At 43.1% G+C, this 24,120-nt stretch overlaps 1 protein-coding gene across 2 annotated transcripts in view; it reads left to right on the top strand.

The window, feature by feature from the left end:
• The window catches only part of LOC132896423 (serine/threonine-protein kinase Nek5), a 186,335-nt gene that overhangs the window by 115,651 nt on the left and 46,564 nt on the right, over positions 1-24,120 (top strand). For both annotated transcript variants that reach the window (XM_060937239.1, XM_060937240.1), the window contains exons 16-18: positions 1,035-1,109; positions 1,173-1,259; positions 1,344-1,433. In XM_060937239.1, the coding sequence (XP_060793222.1) occupies positions 1,035-1,109; positions 1,173-1,259; positions 1,344-1,433 (252 nt within the window). The remainder of the gene's footprint in view (positions 1-1,034; positions 1,110-1,172; positions 1,260-1,343; positions 1,434-24,120) is intronic.

A 24,120-nucleotide genomic window follows, 5' to 3' on the forward strand; every position in this document is an offset into this window, starting at 1 on the left:
GGGTTCAAACCCAGCGGCCGGCAAGGGCCTTTCTGTATGGAGTTTGCATGTTCTCCCCGTGTCTGTGTGGGTTTCCTCTGGGTGCTCCAGTTTCCCCCACAATCCAAAGACATGCAGGTTAGGTTAATATGAGACGGCCTTGTGCTGAGGTGCCCTTGAGTGAGGCACCTAACTCTCAACTGCTCCCCAGGCACTGTGAGCATGCCTGCCCACTGCTCTGGGTCTATATGTATGTGTGCTCATTGCTTGTGTGCATGTTTGTGTTCACTGCTTCAGATGGGTTAAATGCAGAGAGGAAATTTCACAAGTGTGTGATGAATAAAGTTTTGCTTTCTTTCTTTCTGTTTTAGGTCATATTTATGTAGAAATATAGACAATTCTAAAGGGTTCACAAACTTTCAAGCACCACTGTACATGAGACTACACAGGACTACATAAAGTACACATATGTAGACATTGCAATACTAAAATGACAATAGTAAAAGAGAAAAAAAAAACCCAGAGCCATCTCGCTATCTCTGGCTAAAGATTTTTTTTTTGCACTTCCTCACACATCCACCATTTACCATGCTCCCTCTCCTGGCCACTGGCCCTCTTTTCTTTCTTCATCTTTGAGGATTATTGCCTGTTGCCAAAGAACAAATTGGTGCTCCTAACTGCTCTGGAATGTGGATCACCTCCCTCTCGCTCCCAGCACCCCCTTTCCCCTATCTCCCCACCTCTCCTTTCCCCTGTCCTGTGCATGAGCATGAACACCCCGGCTCTGTTGCTGATTGGCTGGAGTAGTGTTGTGTGGCTCATACCAAGCAACTTTGTTTGTTTCCCATTTAAAGAGACAGCGTTGTGTGTGAACACACCTGATTTTTTTCAGCGCGCACACAGAACAAACAGCTGGCAGATTGTTACAAGATATTCACTGAATCTGACAGTGTATTGGATTATAATCAATGATGACACCTTTAAGTAGCAATCATAAGTTTCCGACTCAACCTGAACAAAGTTCCTGGTCTCTTTGTACATCTCTTCAAATTTAGCCAAATGAAGCAGGTGCAAAACTGATGGAGCATCCTACAGAAAAACACACATATCCACCCAATGAACATCAAAAGGTAAGCGTGCGCGCACACACACACACACACACTTTATGGAATGAAGCTTACTGTTGTCTATAGCCTACAGATATGGAAAAAGCTCTGAAGCAGATTTTTGAGCAGAACCAGAAAGAGAGGAGAGAGCTGCAGAAAAAATATACTGTCAAGGTAGCTACATTTTTCAACCTGTAGATGTACACATAGGAACCTTCACTGTTCATCAGCACTGAAAGTTCCCATTTTGTTACACAGAAAGGAGTCATGTTTGAAATCAAGCTGGAAGATGACAGAATACAGGGTGAAGGAGACAAAGAACCACAGGAAATGGATGAAAAGAATGAGGTAAAATACCACTGTCAATATAAAAAAAAAGAATGGGTCAAACAAAAACTCTGTAATGTAATGTATTCCAGTATTGTGTGTGTGTGTGTGTGTACACACACACACACACACACACACACACACACACGTGCGCGCATATACACATATACATATATATGTCAAATTAAAAAGTTTGGGAACCCCTTGGACCAATTCCCATATAAAACATGGTCATATCTTCATGCAAGTCACAATAATGAACAAAGACAGTCTCCTATAACTAAAGATACACATATTTTCAAAGAATGTTTGACCATATTGAATAAACCATTCAAACTGTGAAACTGAAGGTTGGAAAAAGTAAGTGAACCCTAAGCTAATGATTTTTTAAAAAGCTCATTGCAGTCAGAATTTAGCACACCTGGGTTCCATTTAATGAAATAAGTTCAAAGGTGTGGCCTAGAATTACTTTGATTGATAAAAACCCCTGAAATGTTTGCGTTTGAACTTTTGACAAGAAGTATATCCAGATAGGAATCATGCCTCGCACAAAAGAGCTATCTGAAGACCTAAGATCAAGAATTGTTAACTTACATAAGGCTGGAAAGGGTTACAAAGTAATCTCAAAGATTTTAGGTATTCATCAGTCTACTGTCAGGCAAGTTGTCTATAAATGGAGACGATTAGGTATTGTGGCTACTCTGCCTAAAAGTGGGCTCCCCACCAAGATAACCCCAAGAGCACAACGCAAAATCATTAATGAGGTAAAGAAGAACCTTAGAGTGACAGCGAAAGACTTGAAGATGTCATTAGAACTGGCTAACATCTCTGTTCATGATTCAACAATACGCAAAACATTGAACAAGTAAGGAGTCCATGGCAGGACACCAACAAGGAAGCCACTGCTGTCAAAAAAAGAACATTGCTGCATGCCTGAATTTTGCAAAAGAGCACTTGGACACTCCACAATGGTACTGGGAAAATGTTTTGTGGAGTGATGAAATCAAAAGTGAATTATTTGGGAGGAACAAGCAGAACTCCATTTGGTGCATATCAACATCAAAACATCATCCCTACAGTAAAGTATGGTGGAGGGAACATCATGATTTGGGCCCACTTTGCTGCGTCAGGGCCTGGACAGCTTGCCGTCACTGAGGGGAAAATGAATTCCCAAATTTATCAACAAATTCTCCAGGATAATGTGAGGGTGTCTGTCTGTCAACTGAAGCTCAGAAGAGGCTGGGTGATGCAACAGGACAATGACCCAAAACATCGCAGCAAATCCACAGCACAATGATTTTAGAAGAACAAAATCCACCTTTTGGAGTGGCCTAGTCAGAGCCCAGATCTTAATCCTGTTGAGATGCTGTGGAATGACTTGAAGACAGCCATACACAGAAGACAACCCAAGAATATGGAAGAGATAAGGCAGTTCTGCAGGGAAGAATGGGCTAAAATTCCCCCTACACGATGTGCAGGTCTGATCTGCAGTTACAGGAAGCACCTGGTTGAGGTCATTGCTGCCAAAGGAGGGTCAACCAGTTATTAAATCCAATGTTCACTTACTTTTTCCACCACTACTGTGAATGTTGAATGCATTTGTATAATAAAGTCATGAAAAAGTAGAATGTGTGTGTGTTATTGACTTAAGCTCATTGTGTATATCAGTACCTGTAACTTGGATGAAGATCAGGTCACTTTTTATTACCAATTCATGCAGAAAACCAGATAATTCCACTTTTTACTTTGACACACACACACACATATTAGTTTGGTAGGAACAAAACATCAGCTACTGATAGACAGTGCAGTAGCTCAAGACTGCAGAGCCAGACATACAGTGGCATGCAAAGGTTTGGGCACCCTTACTGAAAATGTCTGTTACTGTGAATAGTTAAGTGAGCAGAAGATGAACTGATCACCAAAAGGCATAAAGGTAAGGATGATACATTTGTTTTCAGTGTTTTCTACAAGATTTGTGTATTATTTTTGTTTTGTACAATTGGAGAGTGAAAAAAAGAAAAGGAACAAAAATTTACGACACCCTAATGCATTTGAGTTCTCATGTAACTTTTACCAAGGTTTCAGACCTTAATTAGCTTATTGAACTGTGGCTTGTTCAAATTGCAGATAATGCAGATTTCAAAGCTGTATAAATTCTCTGACTCCTCAAACTTGTCCCTAAAATCAACAGCCGTGGGCTCCTCTAAGCAACTCACTCACATTCTGAATAATCAAATAATTGATGCTCACAAAACAGGAGAAGGATAGAAGAACGTAGCAAAGTGTTTTCAGGTAGTTGTTTCATCAGATTGTAATGTTATTAAGAAATGGCAGTTAACAGAAACAGTGGAGATCAAGGTGAGGTCTGGAAGATGAAGAAAACTTTCTGAAAGAACTGCTTGTTGGATTGCTAGAAAGGCAAATAAAAACCCATTTGACTGCAAAAGACCTTCAGAAAGATTTAGCAGACCCTGGAGTGGTGGTGCACTGTTCTACTATGCAGCAACACCTGAACAAATATGACCTTCATGGGAGAGTCATCAGAAGAAAACCTTTCCTGCATCCTAGCCACAAAATTCAGTGTCTGAAGTTTGCAAATGAACATCTTAATAAGCCTGATGCATTTTGGAAACAAGTCCTGTGGACTGATGAAATCAAAATAGAACTTTTTGGCCACAGTGTGCAATGGTATGTTTGGAGAAAAAAGGGTGCCAAATTCCAGGAAAAGAATACCTTTCCAGCTCTGAAGCATGGGTGTGGATCGATCATGCTTTGGGATTGTGTTGCAGCCAGTGGCACAGGGCATATTTTATTGGTTGAGGGAAGCATGAATTCGAATAAATACCAGCAAATTCTGGAAGCAAACATCACACCATCTGTAAAAAAGTTGAAGTTAAAAAGAGGATGGGTCCTACAATCAGACGATGATCCAAAACACACCTCAAAATCTACAATGGAATACCTCAAGAGCCACAAGCTGAAGGTTTTGCCATGGCCCTCACAGTCCCCTGACCTAAACATCATTGAAAATCTGTGGATAGATCTCAAAAGAGCAGTGCATGCAAGACAGCCCAAGAAACTTGTAGAACTGGAAGGCTTTTGCAAGGACGAATGTGTGAAAATCCCCCAGGTAAGAACAGAAAGATTATTAGCTGGCTACAAAAAGTTTTTATAAGCTGTGATACTTACCAAAGGGGGTGTTACTAGATACTAACCATGCAGGGTGCTCAAACTTTTGCTTCGGGACCTTTTCCTTTTTTGTCATTTAGAAAATGTAAAAGATGAAAATAAAAAATTGTTTTTGCTTAAAATATAAAGGGAATGAGTCATCTTTAACTTTATGCCTTTTAGAGATCATTTCATCTTCAACTTGCTTAACTGTTCACAGTAACGGCAATTTTGACCAGGGGTGCCCAAACTTTTGCATACCACTGTACCAATCTGTGCACCACCTGGATTGACTACAAGAAAGCCTCTGACTCGATGCCCCACACATGGATCCTGGAATGCTTGAAACTGTACAACATCAACAAGACTCTCAGAACCTTCATCAAGAACTCAATGAGGCTGTGGAAGACAACCCTAGAGGCCAACTTCAAACCAATAACACAGGTCACTATCAAGTGCAGCATATACCAAGGAGATGCCCTGAACCTGCTGCTGGTCTGCATAGGTCTGAACCCCCTCAGCCTGCTCATCACAAAGAGTGGCAATGGATACAGACTGTGAAATGGAGCAATGATCAGCCACCTCCTCTACATGGCATTAAGCTGTATGCAGGTCTGAGCGAGACATTAACTCACTGATCATCGACTCACTCCACTAGGATCTACAGCATCGACACGGACTAGATAAGTGTGCCCGGATAATAACAAGGAGAGGGAAGACTGTCAGAATTGAACCAGATGGCATAATAGGAGATGTGAAAGACAAATACAAGTACCTTGGCATCCCACAGGCAAATGGCAACCATGAAGAGGCTGCTAGGAAAGCAGCAACAGCCAAATACCTACAAAGGTGGTTGAGAATGACCAAGCTAAAATCCAGTGGGACTTCTAAATACAGAAGGACAAACTGGTAATGGCTAACCAGCCAGACATGGTAGTGGTGGACAAACGGGAGAACAAGGCTGTGGTGATAGATGTAGCAATACCAAATGATAATAACATCAGGAAAAAGGAACTTGAGAAGTTTGAGAAGTATCAAGGGATGAAAGAAGAGCTAAAAAAGATGTGGAAGATGAAGACAACATTGGTGCCCATGGTGATAGGAGCCTTTGGTGCAGTGACCCCCAAACTGGGACAGTGGCTCCAACAGATCCCAGGAACATCTGAGATCTCTGTTCAGAAAAGTGCAGTCCGAGGAACAGCTAAGATACTGCACAAGACCCTCAAACTCCCAGGCCTCTGGTAGGACCCAAGCTTGAGGGGAAAAAAAGACCGCCTGAAGCAAGGGGCGAGTGGGGAATTTATTATTATTTTTTTTTATACACACACACACACACACACACACACACACACACACACGTGCATATCAAACAATTAGAATATCGTGAAAAGGTTAATTTTTTTCATAATTATTTCAAAAAGGTAAACTTTCATATATTATGTATTCATTACACCTAAAGTAAAATATTTATATCCTTTTTTTGTTTTTAATTTTGATGATTATGGCATACAGCTCATAAAAATTAGAAATCCAGAAACCTCAAATTATTAGAATATTTCCTAAAATCAATCAAAAAAGGATTTACAATATAGAAATGTCCAACTTCTGAAAATAAGGTTAATTTACACACTCAATACTTGGTTGGAGCACCTTTACCATGAATTACTGCATCAATGCAGTGTGGCATGGAGGCGATCAGCCTTTGGCATAGCTGAGGTGTTATTCAAGCCCAGGTTGCTTGCATAGTGGCCTTCAGCTCATCTGTATTTTTGGGTCAGGTGTTTCTCATCTTCCTCTTGACAATACCTCATAGATTCTCTGTGGGATTCTGGTCAGGCAAGTTGGCTGGTCAATCAAGCACAGCAATGTCATGGTCAGCAAACCATTTGGTAACAGTTTTGGCACTGTGGACAGGTGCTACATCCTGCTGGAAAAGGAAATTGACATCTCCATGAAGCCTGTCAGCAGATGGAAGCATGAAGTGCTCTAAAATCTTCTGGTAGATAGCTGAGTTGACTTTGGGCTTGATAAAACACAGTGAACCAACACCAGCAGATGACATGGCACCCCAAATCATCACAGACTGTGAAAACATCACACTGGACTTCAAAAACTGTGCCTCTTCACTCTTCCTCCAGACTCTAGGACCTGATTTCCAAATGAAATACAAAATTTACTTTCATCTGAAAGAGGACTATGGACCACTGAGCAACAGTCCAGTGCTTTTTCTCTTTAGCCCAGGTCCACTTCTGACATTGCCTCTGGTTTAGGAGTGGCTTGATATTAGGAATGTGACAGCTGTAGCCCCTTTCCTGAAGATGTCTGTGCATGGTGGCTCTTGATGCACTTACACCAGCCTCAGTCCACTCCTTGTGAAGCTCTTCCAAGTTCTTGAATCAACTTTTCTTGATAATCCTCTCAAGACTGTGGTCATCCCTGTTGCTTGTGCACCTTTTCCAGTCAGCCTTCTTCTTCTTCTTCTTTCGGTTAATGGCGGGTTACACCTTCAGGCGCATACTGCCACCTACAGTTCCCTACATTTAAATGCATTTAAATTCTCACGTATAGCCCTGCACTCTTAAGGAACCTGATCAGTTCCCCTGGCCTTATTCCATATCCCAGAATTGAAGTTAGACTAAAGTCTGAGCATCCAGCTCTTTGCAATTTATCTTTCCATTTCTCCCTGTGCCACTGGTACCTAGGGCATAAAAACAATACATGTTGCACCGTCTCCTCTTGATCTGGGCACCACATGCAATTTCTTGTCTCTGCCCTACCAACCCTGCACTGGGTGCTGTTCAGCAGTGTATGACCAATTCTAAGCCTGGCAATGACGACTTCATCCCTCCTGCATCCTCCTACTATGGCTTCTCTCCCAACCTCTCTGTGGATATTATACAGGTGCCTGCCTTTGGAACTTGTGTTCCACTGGGTCTGCCATTGCCTTGTCAGGGCCTTCCTAATAAAAACTTTTACCTCCCCCCTCCCAAGCTTAATATCGACCTGTGGATCTGGTCTCTCTAGGGCTTTTTTTTTTTGCAAGGCCATCTGCTTTTTCATTGCCCCATATCCCCACATGAGCTGGGATCCATAAGAAACATACAGAGGCACCTCTCTGCTCCAGCCTATACAGGCATAAATACACTTCATATAGTAAATCCAATCTACAGGATCTATGTGACTGTATGCTACCCAACACTGCTGCAGAGTCAGAGCATATTAACACCTTCATTTGCCCAGTCTCTTCAACCCACTCTAGTGCTTTAAAGGATATGGGACATGAAACATAAAAGCACGCTATATCAGTTTCTTTCCATTAAAATATGAATTAATTGCATCAACAAATACAAAATCATCTATTAAATTCAGCAAAATTGTTATATTCGTGATGATTATATGGCATTTCTGCTCGACTTCCGATATGCATTTTTTGCAACCGGAAGAGCCGCTGTCACGGGATCATACATAACAAAAACTTTCGGGCGCAGCACAAGCGGGTAGATGAATGGAGAAGTGGATGACAAGAAAATTGTTTTATAGTCTTTAAAGTACATTGGACATCATACATTGGAGATCATGGTGTATTGTGCTGCTTATGGTTGCAATAATTCCAATGGGAAATGCCCTGGAGTAAGTTTTTTTGCATTCCCCAAGGACCCGAAGCTGAGGAAAGTGTGGGCTCACCTGCGCATGCGCAGTAGGCTTGGTAGGACAAATCCAAGAGGTAGGATAACTTTACAGAACACCTGTTGAAAAAACTTTGCACCTACTGTTTCCCACAAACTGTGTTCGGACCATTTCACTGAGGATTCTTTCAACATTAATACTCAGGTACTGAGTGATATTAATTCATGAAACATGAAACAGGAAGTATAAGGATGAGAAAAAAAAAACAGTTTAAATCGGGAAGCTGCGCACATTTGCGCCAGGCTGCACAAATGTGCGCAGCTTCCCGATTTAAACTGTTTTTTTCCTCATCCTTATACTTCATGTTTCATGAATTAATATCGCTATTTTTTTTTTTTTAAATCGGATCTGCGCGATTCAGCCGTGAAAAAGGCGGCATCCGCCGAAAGGCGTGCTGTTTGCATCCCTGCACGGAGGCCAGGGGACAGGGCAGGAATATTTTTGTTGATATGAGTGATCCGGTGCGATTTCGCGACCCCCCCTGTTGAAGACCTCTGCGCTAAGCGACTGAAAGCCGAGGTAAGGATTAGTATTATAATTTTGGGTGTATCAATTATTGATTATCATAATTCTGACTCGTTTCGCCATTTTTAATGTTTTAATCTCGGACTCTGGAAGCATTGTATCTCAATCAATCTCGAAAAATATCAGCAAAAAAAAAAACTAGCTTGCAACGGACTTTAGCTAGATCTATGATGAACTTTCAATGTATGATACAAAAATAATACTTCTTTCAACAGATCATTAGCCTTTGAGCAGAATTGTTTTTAACTTACCAGGAAGTGTTATCGAGCCGACCACTTTCAGTTTCATGAGGGCTGAATGAACTCTCACTCTCAGAATCATCTGAACCGTCAGAGTAAAGACAAGATCTATGTTCATGTGAATTTCCAGCTATCGGTTCGAATTGATAGGGTCTAACTTCACATCTCTGTGAAACATCGGGAATATCACTGTCGATGGTGTCCATTTCGGTAACCTGTTTACATTAGATTCCCAAGCGCTGGCTCCTTGGAAAGTTTTTGTTGCGTCACGGGTCACGTGACCACCTAGCTCATTAATGAATCCTTGTTTTACGCTGATGTATAAAAAAACTTGAATAATGTGATGATTTTCACATTTTTGACGCCCTGCAGTGATTTAGATGGCATTTCTTATGTCCTTTATACATAATTATACCCAGCTAAAAATCCATGTCCCATATCCTTTAATGATGGCAATGATCTCAGTGGTGTACACAGACACCTCATCTGTCAGCCTCCAGGAGGCACTAACACCCATCCCCTTCACAACCATGGCAGCTGCAGTTTTCCCAGATGCAGGATCCTTCAATCCATCTGTATAAACCTGGACATGACTTGCATATGCACCCAAAATATGGTCTAATACAAAACCAGCCACATATTGCTTCTCTTGTTCTTCCTTTGCATACTCCAATATATTCATGTCCACTAAAGGTAGGGAGAATAACCAAGGTGGCACTGGTGATATAGCTATTGTCGGGCTAACCATTCCCTCTTTCAATCCCGCTTCCTGTACCCATTCCCTCACCCTCCACCCAAATCCCTTGCCCTTTCTGGCCTCATACTCCCAGCATGGCTCTATCACTTTTTTAGCAGGATTCCCTTGGTTGTGGCCTTCCAGGTTTGACCAGTAAGCTAAGGACAACTTCTTCCTCCTTAATGCTAAAGGCATCTCTCCCAGCTCCACATGTGTAGACTCCCTATTGGGGAAGACTTAAGCGCTCCACAACAAAGCCTCAGTGCTCGTGACTGTATTCTCTCCAGCTTCATGAGTTGAGAATCAGATGCAGATCCATAGATAAAGCTACCATAATCCATTGCTGAACGCAAGAGAGCATAATATAGTGTCATTAATGAGGATCGGCTTGCCCCCCATTCCATCTCTGCCAGACATCTCATCACATTTAATACTCTCTTGCACTTTGTCTCCAATTTATCAATATGAACTTTCCATGTGAGCCTTCTGTCAAACCAAAGCCCTAGATACCTGCCAACCTCCACCCTTTCCAATGGTTCCCCATACAGGTATAATTTAACATTATCAGCGACTGTCCTATTTGTAAAAAATTCACAATAGGTTTTTGCTACTGAGAATCTAAATCCCCAGTCACCAGCCCATCCTACAACTGCCTCAATCGCTTGCTGGATCTTACTGACCACAAAGTTAATGTTCCTTCCCCTCCTCCACAAGGCCCCATCATCTGCATATAATGAAACCTCTATGTCTGGGCTTACACTCCTATATACATCATTTATCATGACGTTAAATAACACAGGGCTGATAACGCTGCCCTGGGGTGTGCCATTTTCCACCTCGATCACAGTAGATATATCTGCCCCCACCCTCACCTGGATTGTACACCCAAATAGGAAGCTCAATATCCAGTTAAAAAGCTTCCCTCCCACCCCAAGCTTTTTCAGCTGCATCATGAGGCCCTCCATGTCATACAGCATGTCATAAGCCTTCTCTATGTTAAAGAAGACAGCCACAAGAACCTCTTTCATGGCTAAGGCTTTCCTAATGTCAGTCTCAAGTCTGATCATGGCATCCAGAGTAGACCTTCCCTTCCTAAACCCACTCTGGTATCCTGCAAACAGCCCCTTGCTTTCCATAAAATATTATGTTAACCTGTTAACCAGAATTCTCTCCATCAGTTTACACAAATTAGACGTAAGTGCAACAGGCCTGTAGCTAGTTACCTTTGAAGGGTCTTTCCCTGGCTTGGCTATTGGAATGACTAGGGAATGCTTCCACATAGCTGGCACCTTTCCTTCTGACCATATTCTATTGAATGCTTCCACTACCTTATTAAGCACTACATTTGATACATGCTTCAACATTATGTAGTACACTTCATCCTGACCTGGTGCAGTATTGGAGGTGTTAATGAGGGCACTTTTAAGCTCAAATAGCGTAATATCACTATCCATAGCACTGCTGCAGTCTGCTGTTTTTCACACACATTGCCCCACTCTCTCAGGGTTGTTTGTCTCCGCTCCACCCACTGTTCACCCAAATTACTTGAGCTATGAGCTTTGGCAAATGTAGTTCTCAACAGCTCTGCTTTATCCTTTGCTGAGCTTGCCTCACTATTTCCCTCAACCAAAACAGGAATATTGCTTCCTCTAAATACCCCCATCATCTTCTTGACCATACCCCACACCTGTTCTATCTGGACATATGTTCCAAGTTGACTACAATACTCCCTCCAACATTTCTTTTTTGCATCTTTAATAACCTTTCTTGCCTTTGCCCTTGCACTCTGATATTGCACCACTTTGTCAGGGGTGAGTGTCATTCGCAGCACCCTAAATGCCTTATTACGTGCTTGGATTGCCTCAGTGTACTCCTTAGTCCACCATGGCACTATCTTTCTCCTCCCTCTCCCTTGGGATCTGGGGACTGCAGCTGCAGTTGCAGCTAGAAACATATCAGCCAGGCTCCTTACCATATCATTGATCTCTCCTGTGATCTGTACCTGGTTTACTCTGGTTTCACAAACTTCATTAAACAACTCCCAGTTTGCTTCTTTCCAATGCCACCTCCCCGGAGACCAATCCACCTCTCTGCTTACATCTATAGCTATTTTGCAGATTAAAGGGAAATGATCACTTCCTATAGTGGAATGCTCCCATATATCCCACTCACTTAACCCTGCTAATGTACTGGATACACATATAAGATCAAGTGCTGATAGTGCTCCAGTTCTAACATTCACTCTGGTGCCTCGCCCATCATTTAAGCATATAAGTGATTCAATATCCATGAACTCCTCCTCTACAACTTCCCTATTCCTATTAGTGGTATCACTACCCCACAGAGAATTATGTGTGTTAAAATCCCCACACCACACCACCCTTTTACCCTCTCTCTGTATCACTCTTTTCAAATACTCCACTGTTAAATAATCACAGGGATTATAAAAATGAACTATTATGATGCTATCCCCTCTTGTCCACCACATTTCCACAGCCACACACTCACTATCCTCACTCACTGTTAATTCCCTGTATGATAAACCATCTTTCACAAAAGTGCAACATCCACCCCCTTGCCCTTCCCTCCTATCTTTTCATACTGAAGTGTACCCAGGAACTAACTACAAACTGCAAGTGAGGAACTAATCATGTCTCCTGTATACATAAAATGTCAGGTAAAATTGGGAGCTCATACACAAATTTCTTAAATTCCTGCCCATTCGCCACTAGGCTTCTAGCATTCCACTGCAATATGATTAATGGGATTCCTGTCATCCTTCAAACTGTGATGGTTCACCCTGTCCTTCTGATAGCTTTTTTATCACCTCTTCCACAGGCACACTAGCCATGTCCAAATGTTCCTTTGCAGCTTGCAGTATTATCTTAATGCGATCTGTATGCGTAGTTGCTTGAGCAGAGCAGTTAATAACCTTAATTATAAAAGCTAGAAAATCTATCTTATTCACCTTCATTGTAAACCTATCCCCTCTCACTATGGAATCATCCCTGCCTTGTCCATCACCCTGCATTGATGCCTCGTTCTGATTTACCCTCTGATTAGTTGCAGGCCCTCTTGCTTTGACCTGTTTAACAGCCTCTGCATATGACACCAGGTTAACTGCTCTATATCTTTGCACCTCCTTTTCCTCCTGCTGTTTTACACAACCTTGATATGTGCCCCACCACAATTGCAACATCTGAGCTGCACTCCCTCCTCACACTGCCCATAGTCATGATCTCCTCCACATCTACAACATCTCCTTGCCTCTTTACAGACTGCCGCAACATGCCCCAACCTCTGGCACTTAAAGCACCTCAAAGGTGCTGGCACATATGGCCTGACTGGATAGCAAACATATCCAATCATTACTCGTTTAGGAAGCTGCAGTTCACTGAGATGCAGCAAGATGGTCATGCTTGGAACCTTTCCCCCCCTTGTTAGTGTAGAACCAAGTAGCCTTCACTAGTGTCCCTCCCTCCATACAGGTTTTCAATACCTCTTCTGAAATATTCTTGGGGACACCAGTAATGACTCCTCTTACTCCATCTCTCACCCCTACCTCCATACATTCCACATCCTCTTTCCCCAGCTTACGCAATCGTAAAGCCTTCTGTTTTTGCTTGCTAGACTTACAAAACACTATAACCTTGTTGCTAATATACCTCGCTGATGCCACCTCTCCAAGAGTTTCTTTAATCAACTTAGTTAGCCGCACTGGGTTGGAAATGTCATGTTTTAAAGATATCCACATTAAATTTCATCAAAACTTTTAATTCTCCTTCCTCAATTCTTCTACCTTTATTAACTGGGCTTTCGCCACCACCACCGCTTCCCCTTCTCTTTCTTCCCCCTACACATCCACCTCCTGGACCCTGAGATTCCTCCTCCATTTCACTCTCACTATCTCCTACCAAGTTTGGCATATTGCAGACCATCCCTCTCCCGAGTCCCAACTGCTGCCTCTACAGTCCAGTGTTCGCTGAGCAGAGGTGGAAAAACTGGATTGACAAAGTAAAAGTCCTGCTTAGGTTTTCCTTCTGCCTGTGCTCTCAACACAGGTGATTTCACCAATTAGCTCATCAACCTGGCTTAGGGGATGTGGTAATTAGGATCAGTTGGTTCATTGAATTGGCTGATCCTAATTACCACATCCCCTAAGCCAGGTTAATGAGCTAATTTTGCACCCGGGTTTTTCCACCTCTGTCGCTGAGAGAGCTCTCCAGTCAGCCTTTCATATGAATCCCCTAAATAAGATATGATCCAACCAATTCACTTCATAAGTCACTTAATTAGTTGATTAAGATCCACCTGTGTGCAATCAAAGTGTCACATGACCTGTCACACGATGTCTGTATAAATAAATCAACCTGTCCTGGAAGGACCCTGACTCTGCTACACTACTAAGCAAGAAACATGAAAACCAAGGAGCACTCCAAACAGGTCAGAGACAAAGCTGTGGAGAAGTATAGATCAGAGTTGCATCATAAAAAATATCCCAAACTTTGAATATCCCACAGAGCACCATTAAATCCATTATAGCAAAATGGAAAGAAAATGGCACCACTACAAACCTGACAAGAGAAGGCCACCCACCAAAATTCACAGATTAGGCAAGGAGGGCATTAGTCTTAGGCTACATTCACACTGCAGGCTGAAGTGACTCAAATCCGATCTTTTCGCCCATATGTGACCTGTATCCAATCTTTTATTGACAATATGAACGACACAGATCCGATTTTTTCAAATCCGACCCAGGCCGTTTGGATATGTGGTCCTAATTCCGATCCCTATCCGCTCTTTTCATATGCGACTTCAGTCTGAACCGCCAGGTCGCATTCATCCGACTTACACGTCATCAACAAGCCACAAACGTCACTATTCTGCGCTGAAGTAGGCGGCGGGTCTCTCAAAAAAAGTTACAACAACATGGCGCATAATCACGGGCGCAGATAGAGGGGGGAACTCGTCCCACCCAGATTTAAATTCACCTCGTTCGGTCCCCCCCACTTATAGGGAGGAAAAAACGTCTATGCTGTCTTTCTTTGTATAAGGCAAACCTCACGGAAAAATCAAAAGACTAATTACCATTCAGTTTATTGAGGTGCACAGCAGTGTATACATAGTTGCAACAACTCACATAAAACAAAGACTGATATTCGGTTGGTTGAGCTGCGCAGACTGCACAGGTTGCGAACTCGAGCTTGGTTGCTATGGTTACTAACAACAAGTTTGACAGGCATATCGGGGTTGGGGTTGGTTTGCTGGCAGCTTTGTCACCCCCAGTTTTTTGTCCCTCCCAGTTCAAAAAATGTATCTGCGCCCCGCGCATGACATCAATGCGAGGGACGCTTCGGGCTGTGAAGGTTCAGAATCTTCTCAATGGAAGGACGCAGAGGTTAGGGAGCTGATTTCCATTTGGGGGGATGCAGCTATTCAAGCTAGATTGGATGGGTCATACCGCAACCGGGCGGTTTTACTTCCGTAAACACTGGCCATGCTCACTGCGTGTGACGTTGTCATATCCTGCAATGCGCATGCGGAACACTTTTAGGTCGCTTTTCGTTCATACTGAGGATCACATACAAGTCGCATATATTTGTTAATGTGAACGACCTCACAAAAAAATCGGATTTCACAAAAAAATCGGAATTGAGCATTAAGCCTTGCAGTGTGAACGTAGCGTTAGATGCAACAGAGACACCAAAGATAACACTGAAGGAGCTGCAAAGATCCACAATGGAGATGGGAGTATTTGTCCATAGGACCACTGTAAGCTGTACACTCCACAGAGTGAGGCTTAATGGAAGAGTAGCCAGAAAAAAGCCATTGCTTAAAGAAAAAAATAAGAAAACACATTTGGAGTTTGCCCAGCAGCATGTGGCAGACTCCCCAAACACATGGAAGAAGATTCTCTGTCCAGATGAGACCAGAATTGAACTTTTTGGCCTTCATGGGAAATGCCAATGTTTGACGCAAACCCAACACTTCCCCTCACCCTGAAAACACCATTCTTACAGTGAAGCATGGTCATGGCAGCCTCATGCTGTGGGGATGTTTTTCATCTGCAGGGACAGGAAAGCTGGTCAGTATTGAAGGAAAGATGGATGGCACTAAATACAGGGCAATTCTGGAGGAAAACCTGTTTGAGTTGGTCAGAGGTTTGAGACTGGGATTGAAGATTCACATTCCAGCAGGACAATGACCCTAAACATACTGCTAAATGTACACTGGAGTGGTTTAAAGGGAAACATTTAAAAGTCTTGGAATGGCCTAGTCAAAGCCCAGACCTCCATCCAATTAAGTATCTGTTGTATAACTTGAACATTGCTGTATACCAACGCAACCCATCTACAGTAACTGAAAGGAGTTGAAGCAGTTTTGCCTTGAGTAATGGGCAAAAATCCCAGTGGCTAGATATGCTAATGGAGACATACCCCAATGTATACCTAAAACATACATGTGCTAATGGAGACATACCCCAATGTATACCTAAAACAAAAAAGATGCAGTGATGGGAAAAGCTGAAAATTGGACTCATCAGAGAAGATGACCTTACTCCAGTCCTTACGGTCTAATCCTTATGATCTTTAGCAAACCTCAACCTGGCTCTTCATTGCTTCTCATTGATGAAGGGCTTTTTTCTAGCTTTGCATGATTTCAACCCCACCTGGAGGAGCCTGTTTTGAACCGTCTGTGCCGTGCACTGAATCCCAGCTTCCATTTGCCATTGTTTTTGTAGGTCACGATGTCATCCTATTGTTGTTGAGTGACATTCGAAACAGTTAACAATCATCACAGTCAGGTCAGAGTCATTTTCACCCTCTTGCAGTCTGTAACTTTGTTGTCCCCAATGTCTGCTGCTTGACCTTGTTCTTATGAACTGCTGTCTTTGAAGTTTTGAGGACGGAAGCAACCTGATGCTCACTGTATCCCTCTGTCAGTCAAGCCAGAATTGAACCCTTCTTTTTCTCACTCAACCCTTTTCTTTTGAACTCTTTTGGCATGATGAATATATATTTTTGTATTTCAATTATATTTAAGGTATTGTTAGCACTGTTTTTGCCATCCAAACTGGTCCTATTGCAAGAGGATAATAATGGGGGAAGCCATTGCCTCATGGTTAGGGAAGCAGCTTTGGGACCAGAATGTCATTCTTTTGATTCCCTGGACCAGTAGGAATGGCTGTAGTGCCCTTGAGCAAAGCAGCTAACTCCCAACTGCTCGCCAGGCTGCTCTGGGTATGTTGTACATCGCTCTGGATAAAAGCATCTGCTAAATGCCATTAATGTAATGTAATGACCACTATCTACATCACTATCACCCCTTCCATAGCCTCTGTTCAGCTGCTAAGGACTTGCATCACTGACCTTAAGCAATGGCTGCATAAGAACTGCCTTACACTTAATGCTAGCAAAACAGAGGTTCTATTAGTAGGTACCAAAAGACAGGTTCTGAACTTCTCCAGTTTTACTATTGATGTTGATGGTGTGTCTATTAGTCCTTCCCAAGTTATAAAAAACCTTGGAGTTCTCTTTGACTCCACCCTTACGTTTGAACCCCATCTTAAACTAATTACTAAGAATGGTTTCTTTCACCTCCACAATCTTGCACGTCTCCGCCCTTTTCTCTTGGAAACTGATGCCAAAATGTTGGTCAATGCGTTTATTTTTTTCTCGTCTTGACTACTGCAATTCTCTCTTTTATGGTCTCCCTGCCACATTGCTCAATCGCCTGCAGTACATCCAAAACTCAGCAGCAAGAGTCCTCACACCAAGCTCACTGCTCACATCACTCCTGTTTTACAGCAACTGCATTGGTTGCCAATTATTTCTCAGATCAAATACAAAATCTTGCTTTTAACCTATAAAGCTCTTCATGGTTTCGCCCCTTCCTATCTCTGTGAGCTAATTCATTTGTACTGTCTCTTCCGCTCCCTCAGATCTTCTGTCTGTGGACTTCTGACTGTTCCACATTTTAAACTGGCATCTATGGGTGGCAGATCATTCAGTGTTGCTGCTCCTAAACTTTGGAACTCGTTACCACAATCGCTTTGTGACTGTTCCACTCTCTCTTCCTTCAAAGCTAACTTGAAAACTTTTCTCTTTACCTCACACTACTCTTCCTAGTGTGGCTTTTTTTTTTTTGGGTAACTCCTGTGTAAAGCGTCCTTGGGTTTGTGAAAGGCGCTATATAAATTGAACTTATTATTACAAGAACAAGGGCAGCAAAGCTGACTGTGGGAACCACAGGGGCATTTCCTTGCTGTCTATTGCTGGCAAGAGCTTTGCCCACATCATCCTGAACAGACTTGTTACAGTGTCTGAGGCCAACTTGCCAGAAGCTCAGTGTGCCTAGAGCAGAACCTTGACCTCTATGCCTTGTTTATCGATACTGACTAAGGCCTTCGATACTGGCAGCAGAGAGGCCCTCTGGTCAGTCCTGGCAAAGTATGGCTGTCCACCCAAGTTCGTTTCAATCTTCAGGCTTTTCCAAGATGGCATGAAAGGACAAGTACTCTTCAATGGCGATCAGTCTGATCCTTTTGAAATCTCAAACAGAGTGAAACAGCGCTGCATCCTGACACCACTCTTGTTCAGTCTATTCTTCACTTGTGTCTTCAAAGAAGCCATGCTAGATCTGGATGTGAGTGTGTATATCTGTGACCACCTTGATGGTTCCAGCTTTGACCTGCGACAGCTCACAGCAAAGACAAAGACACCTACAAATCTCATATGGGAAGTGCTCTTTGAAGACAACTGCACCATGATGAGCCACAAGCCCAGTGACCTACAGATCATGCTTGATAAATTTGCTGAGGCCTCAAAGCAATTTGGACTCATCAGCCTGAACAAAACAAAGATTCTCTATCAGCCAGCTCCAAACTTCACAGCCACGCAGCCAACCAATCAATGGCACAGAACTGAAGATTGTCAACAGCTTCAGTTACCTTGGTAGTGTGATCTCCAGTGATGGATCTCTTGATAAAGGGATATCCTCCAGGATCAGCAAAGCCAGCCAAGCCCTCAGAAGACTCTGCAACAGGGTGCTCAACCACCACAACGTCACCATGTCTACCAAACTGAAAGTTTACAATGCTGTGGTCATACCTTCACTTCTGTATGGGTGCTAGACATGGACTGTACTCTGGTGCCATCTGAAACATCTGGAGAAGTTCCACATGTGGGCCCTCTGCTCTATTCTCGTCATCCGCTGGAAAGACAGGGTCACTAACATCGAAGTACTGGACAAAGCCAAGACAGTGTCCTTTGAAGCAATGCTGCTGAAGTCTCTACTACAGTTGTCTGGCCATGTCATATGGATGGCAAATGAATACCAAAGCAGCTGCTAATTGGAGCGCTAGCGCTGGGACAGAGGAAACAGCATTGGCCATGCAAGCACTACAAGGACAATCTGAAGAACAGTCTCAAGTGGTGCGTCATCAAACCAACTGATTTTGCTGAAATTGCACAAGATAGACCTTGCTGGCACGCTTTGACAAGGAGACTGCCAGCTTTCCTGGAGGAAGAGCGCAGAAGACAATCAGAAGCTGCTTGTGAAAGCTGCCACAGAGCAGCATTTGTCTTTGCTGTGACTACTGAGTTCTAGTGCCCCGTCTGCTCCTGACTCTGCAAGTCCAGACTGGGACTGCAGAGCCACGTCTGAGTTCACCGATAGCTACACAGCCATGTCTTTGTTGAATCCAAGGTACAAATAAGACAGTGAACAATCACTGTGATCACATCAGTTACCACCCCATCACAGTGAACCACCCTGTCACAACAGTCACCACCCCATCACAGTGAATCACCCCATCAAATCAGTTACCACACTGTCACATTAGTCTTCACCCCACCACATTAGTCACTACCCTGTCCCAGTGACCCACCCCATGACATCATTCACTACCCTGTCCCAGTGATCCACCCCATCACATCAGTTACCACCCCTTCACAGTGAACCACCCCATCACATCAGTTACCACCCCATCACAGTGAACCACCCCATCACATCAGTTACCACCCCATCACAGTGGACCACTCTGTCATATCAGTGACCACCCCATCACAGTGAACCACCCCTTCACAGTGAACCACCCCATCACATCAGTTACCACCCTGTCACATCAGGTACCACCCCATCACATCAGTTACCACCCCATCACATTAGTCACCACCCTGTCCCAGTGACCCACCCCATCACATCAGTTACCACCCCTTCATAGTGAACCACCCTGTCATATCAATTACCACCTCATCACAGTGACCCATCCCAACACATCAGTTACCACCCTGTCACAACAGTCACCACCCCATCACAGTGAACCACCCCATCAAATCAGTTACCACCCCATCAGAGTGTATCACTCCATCACATCAGTTACCATCCTGTCACATTAGTCACCACCCTGTCTCACTAGTCACCACCCTGTCCCAGTGACCCACCCCATCACATCAGTTACCACCCCATCACAGTGAACCACCCTGTCAAATCAGTTACCACCCCGTCACAGTGAACCACCCCATCACATCAGTTATCACCCCATCACAGTGAACCACCCCATGACAGTGAATCACCCTGTCATATCAGTTACCACCCTGTCACATTAATCACCACCCCATCCCAGTGACCCACCCCGTCACATCAGTTACCATCCCACAGTGAACCATGGCCTAACTGGGAAGTCATGGCCTTATGGTTAGAGAAACAGCTTTGAGACCAAGAGGTTTGATTTCCTGGACTGGCAGGAATGACTGAAGTGCCCTAGAGCAAGGCCCCTAACCCAACTGCTCCCCAGGCTGCTCTGGGTATGTTGTACATCGCTCTGGATGAAAGCATCTGCTAAATGCCTGTAATGTAATGTAATTATAAATGTCCCTGAGAGAGGGTGGAACACTGAAGCACAAGCAGGCAGGTAGTGGTGGTAAATTCAGCTTGTTTATTCTTTAAACAGTTTTCCAGCGATGACTATTGTGTGTTACACTACACACACACACACACACACACACACACAAAGCATCAATTAAATACAGGTGTGATCGTTTTGCCACTCACCTTCTCTGTCGTTGCCCTCCATTCACAAACCGGCGTTTGACCACGTCTCTGCTGCCACAGTAATGTAATGTGACTACCCCATCACAATGAACAACCCTGTCACATCAGTGAACCACCTCATCACAGTGGAACACACCATCACATCAATGACCACAGTAATCAACCCTGTCGCATCAGTTACCACCCCGTCACAGTGAACAACCCCATCATATTGAACAACCCTGTCATGTCAGTTACCACCCTATCACATTGAACCACCCTGCCACATCAGTTACCACCCCATCACAGTAACCCACCCTGTCACATCAGCTACCACCCTATCACAATGGACCATTCTGTCATACTAGTGACCACCCCATCACAGTGAACCACCCCTTCACAGTGAACCACCCCATCACATCAGTTACCATGCCCTCACAAGGTCATTTTGTTAAAGAAGGATGGAAATGCAGTGAAGTGCTCCATAAATTAATGCTGAATAACATTCTTGTTTTGTGGACTAATGATATCACTGTAACTTTTATTTGAAAATTTGAAGTGAATCAGTACTCTTTGTGTCTGTGTCTACAGTGCCTTGAAAAAGTATTCATACCCCTTGAACTTTTTCACATTTTTCCACCTTATAACCACAAACTTAAAAATTTTTTATTGAGATTTTATGTGATAGACCAACACAGAGTAGCACATAATTGTGAAGTGAAACGAAAATGATAAATGGTCTTCAAAATTTTAAACAAATAAAAATCTGAAAAATGTGGTGTGCATTAGTATTCAGCCCCCTGTACTCTGATACCACTAAATACAATCCAGTGAAATCAATTGCCTTCAGAAGTCATCTAATTAGTTAATAGAGTCCTACTGTGTGTAATTTACTCTCAGCATAAATACACTTGTTCTGTGAAGGCCTCAGTGGTTTGTTAGAGAACACTGAAGAACAAACAGCATCATGAAGACCAAAGAACTCACCAGACAGGTCAGGGATAAAGTTCTGGAGAAGTTTAAAGCAGGGTTAGGTTATAAAAAATATCCCAAGCTCTGAACATCTCAGGAAGCACTGTTCAATCCATCATTCAAAAATGGAAAAAGTATGGCACAACTGCAAACCTACCAAGACATGGCTGTCCACCTAAACTGACAGAGCGAGCAAGGAGAGCACTGGTCAGAGAAGCAGACAAGAGGCCCATGATCACTCGGGAGGAGCTGCAGAAATCCACAGCTCAGGTGGGAGAATCTGTGCACAGGACAACTATTAAGTTGTACACTCCACAAATCTGGCCTTTTTGGAAGAGTGGCAAGAAGAAAGCCATTGTTGAAAGACAGGCATAAGAAGTCCCGCTTGCAGTTTGCCAGAAGCCATGTAGGGGACACAGCAAACATGTGGAAGAAGGTGCTTTGGTCAGATGAGACCAAAGTTGAACTTTTTGGCCTAAATGCAAAGCGCTATGTGTGGCGGAAAACTAACACTGCTCATCACCCTCCACACACCATCCCCACTGTGAAACATGGTGGTGGCAGCATCATGCTATGGGGATGCTTTTCTTCAGCAGGGACAGGGAAGCTGGTCAGAGTTGATGGGAAGATGGATGGAGCTAAATACAGGGCAATCCTGGAAGAAAACCTGTTGGAGGCTGCAAAAGACTTGAGACTGGGAAGGAGATTCACCTTCCAGCAATACAGTGACCCTAAACATACAGCCAGAGCTACAATGGAATGGTTTAGATCAAAGAATATTCATGCGTTAGAATGGCCCAGTCAAAGTCCAGACCTAAATCCCATTGAGCAACTGTGGCAAGACTTGAAAATTGCTGTTCACAGACGCTCTCCATCCAATCTGGCTGAGCTTGAGCTATTTTGCAAAGAAGAATGGGCAAAAATTTCAGTGTCTAGATGTGCAAAGCTGGTACAGACATACCACAAAAGACTTGCAGCTGTAATTGCAGCAAAAGGTGGCTCTACAAAGTATTGACGCAGGGGGGCTGAATACTAATGCACATCACATTTTTCAGATTTTTATTTGTTTAAAATTTTGAAGACCATTTATCATTTTCATTTCACTTCACAATTATGTGCTACTCTGTGTTGGTGTCTATCATAAAATCTCAATAAATTTTTTTAAGTTCATGGTTGTAAGGTGGAAAAATGTGAAAAGGTTCAAGGGGTATGAATACTTTTTCAAGGCACTGTATGTCCGAATAATTAAGAATAATATTATTAAGGATTTCATACTTGAGGTGGGAACATGTGTTTTTTGGAGGAGTAACATATCTTTAATGTTGTGGATCCCCCCAAAAAGTTTGCTCTTAATGAAAATTTTGAAATTTACAAAGTTTCATAGAATGACTTGAATGATTGCAAAATATATGTATTTTTCAAAAAACAATAAGATTTCTCAGTTTCAACATTTGATTTGTTGTATTTTGACTATTTTCAATGAAATATAGTGTTTCCCTGAATTGCAAATCATCATATTCTCTTTTTATTTACACTGCAAAAACCTGAAAACTGAATTTGAGGAGAAAATTCCTTAATATTAGTGAAATTATCTTGCTGCATGGACAGATAATTTTACTTGTCAAAACTTCTTGGAATAAGTTGGTTACAATCTAGAACTAGTTAAACTAGTTCTAGATTGTACCCAACTTATTCCAAGATGTCTTGCCAAGTAAAATTATCTGTCCATGCAGCAAGATAATTTCACTAGTATTAAGGAATTTTCTCCTCAAATTCAGTTGTCAGTTTTTTGCAGTGTACATGCTGCACAGCATTCCAACTATTTTGGAAATGGAGTTGTACAATCCTCTGTCTTGTGAGCCAATAGAAAACAACTAGGAGAGCCTGTGGTCTCTGTAAATGGGGAAGGGGGGGGAGGAGCCACTAATGCCGCTTTTCCACTACAAACGCGGCTGAGCCGTGCCGTGCCGAGTCGAGCTGAGTCGAGCTGAGCGGGGCTGTTGGAGTTGCATTTCGACTACAACCGCGCTGAACCGTGCTGGCTGGAAGTGGGTGGACACATTGGGTGGAGTTAGCGAAAGTGGGTGGACGTCATGTGATGTCGTTAAGCAGCGCAAACAGTGACATCAGTGACAGTGGCGGAACAAGTCAGAGCCGGGCCGGGGTCGGGGCAAATGACCGGGCCCTTTATTAAAGCTTATCATAACATCATTTTAGGCTACAAAATGTCCGCAACTGCGGTGTTTACCAATTTCAACACTACCGGGTGCAACTATGTTATTTAGTACATCAAGTCCTTCAAACGAACATGTAACTCAGAAACAAAAAACATTAGGATACTGTA

This window comes from Neoarius graeffei, chromosome 13, assembly GCF_027579695.1.
Source record: "Neoarius graeffei isolate fNeoGra1 chromosome 13, fNeoGra1.pri, whole genome shotgun sequence".
In the NCBI taxonomy this organism is placed as follows: domain Eukaryota; kingdom Metazoa; phylum Chordata; class Actinopteri; order Siluriformes; family Ariidae; genus Neoarius; species Neoarius graeffei.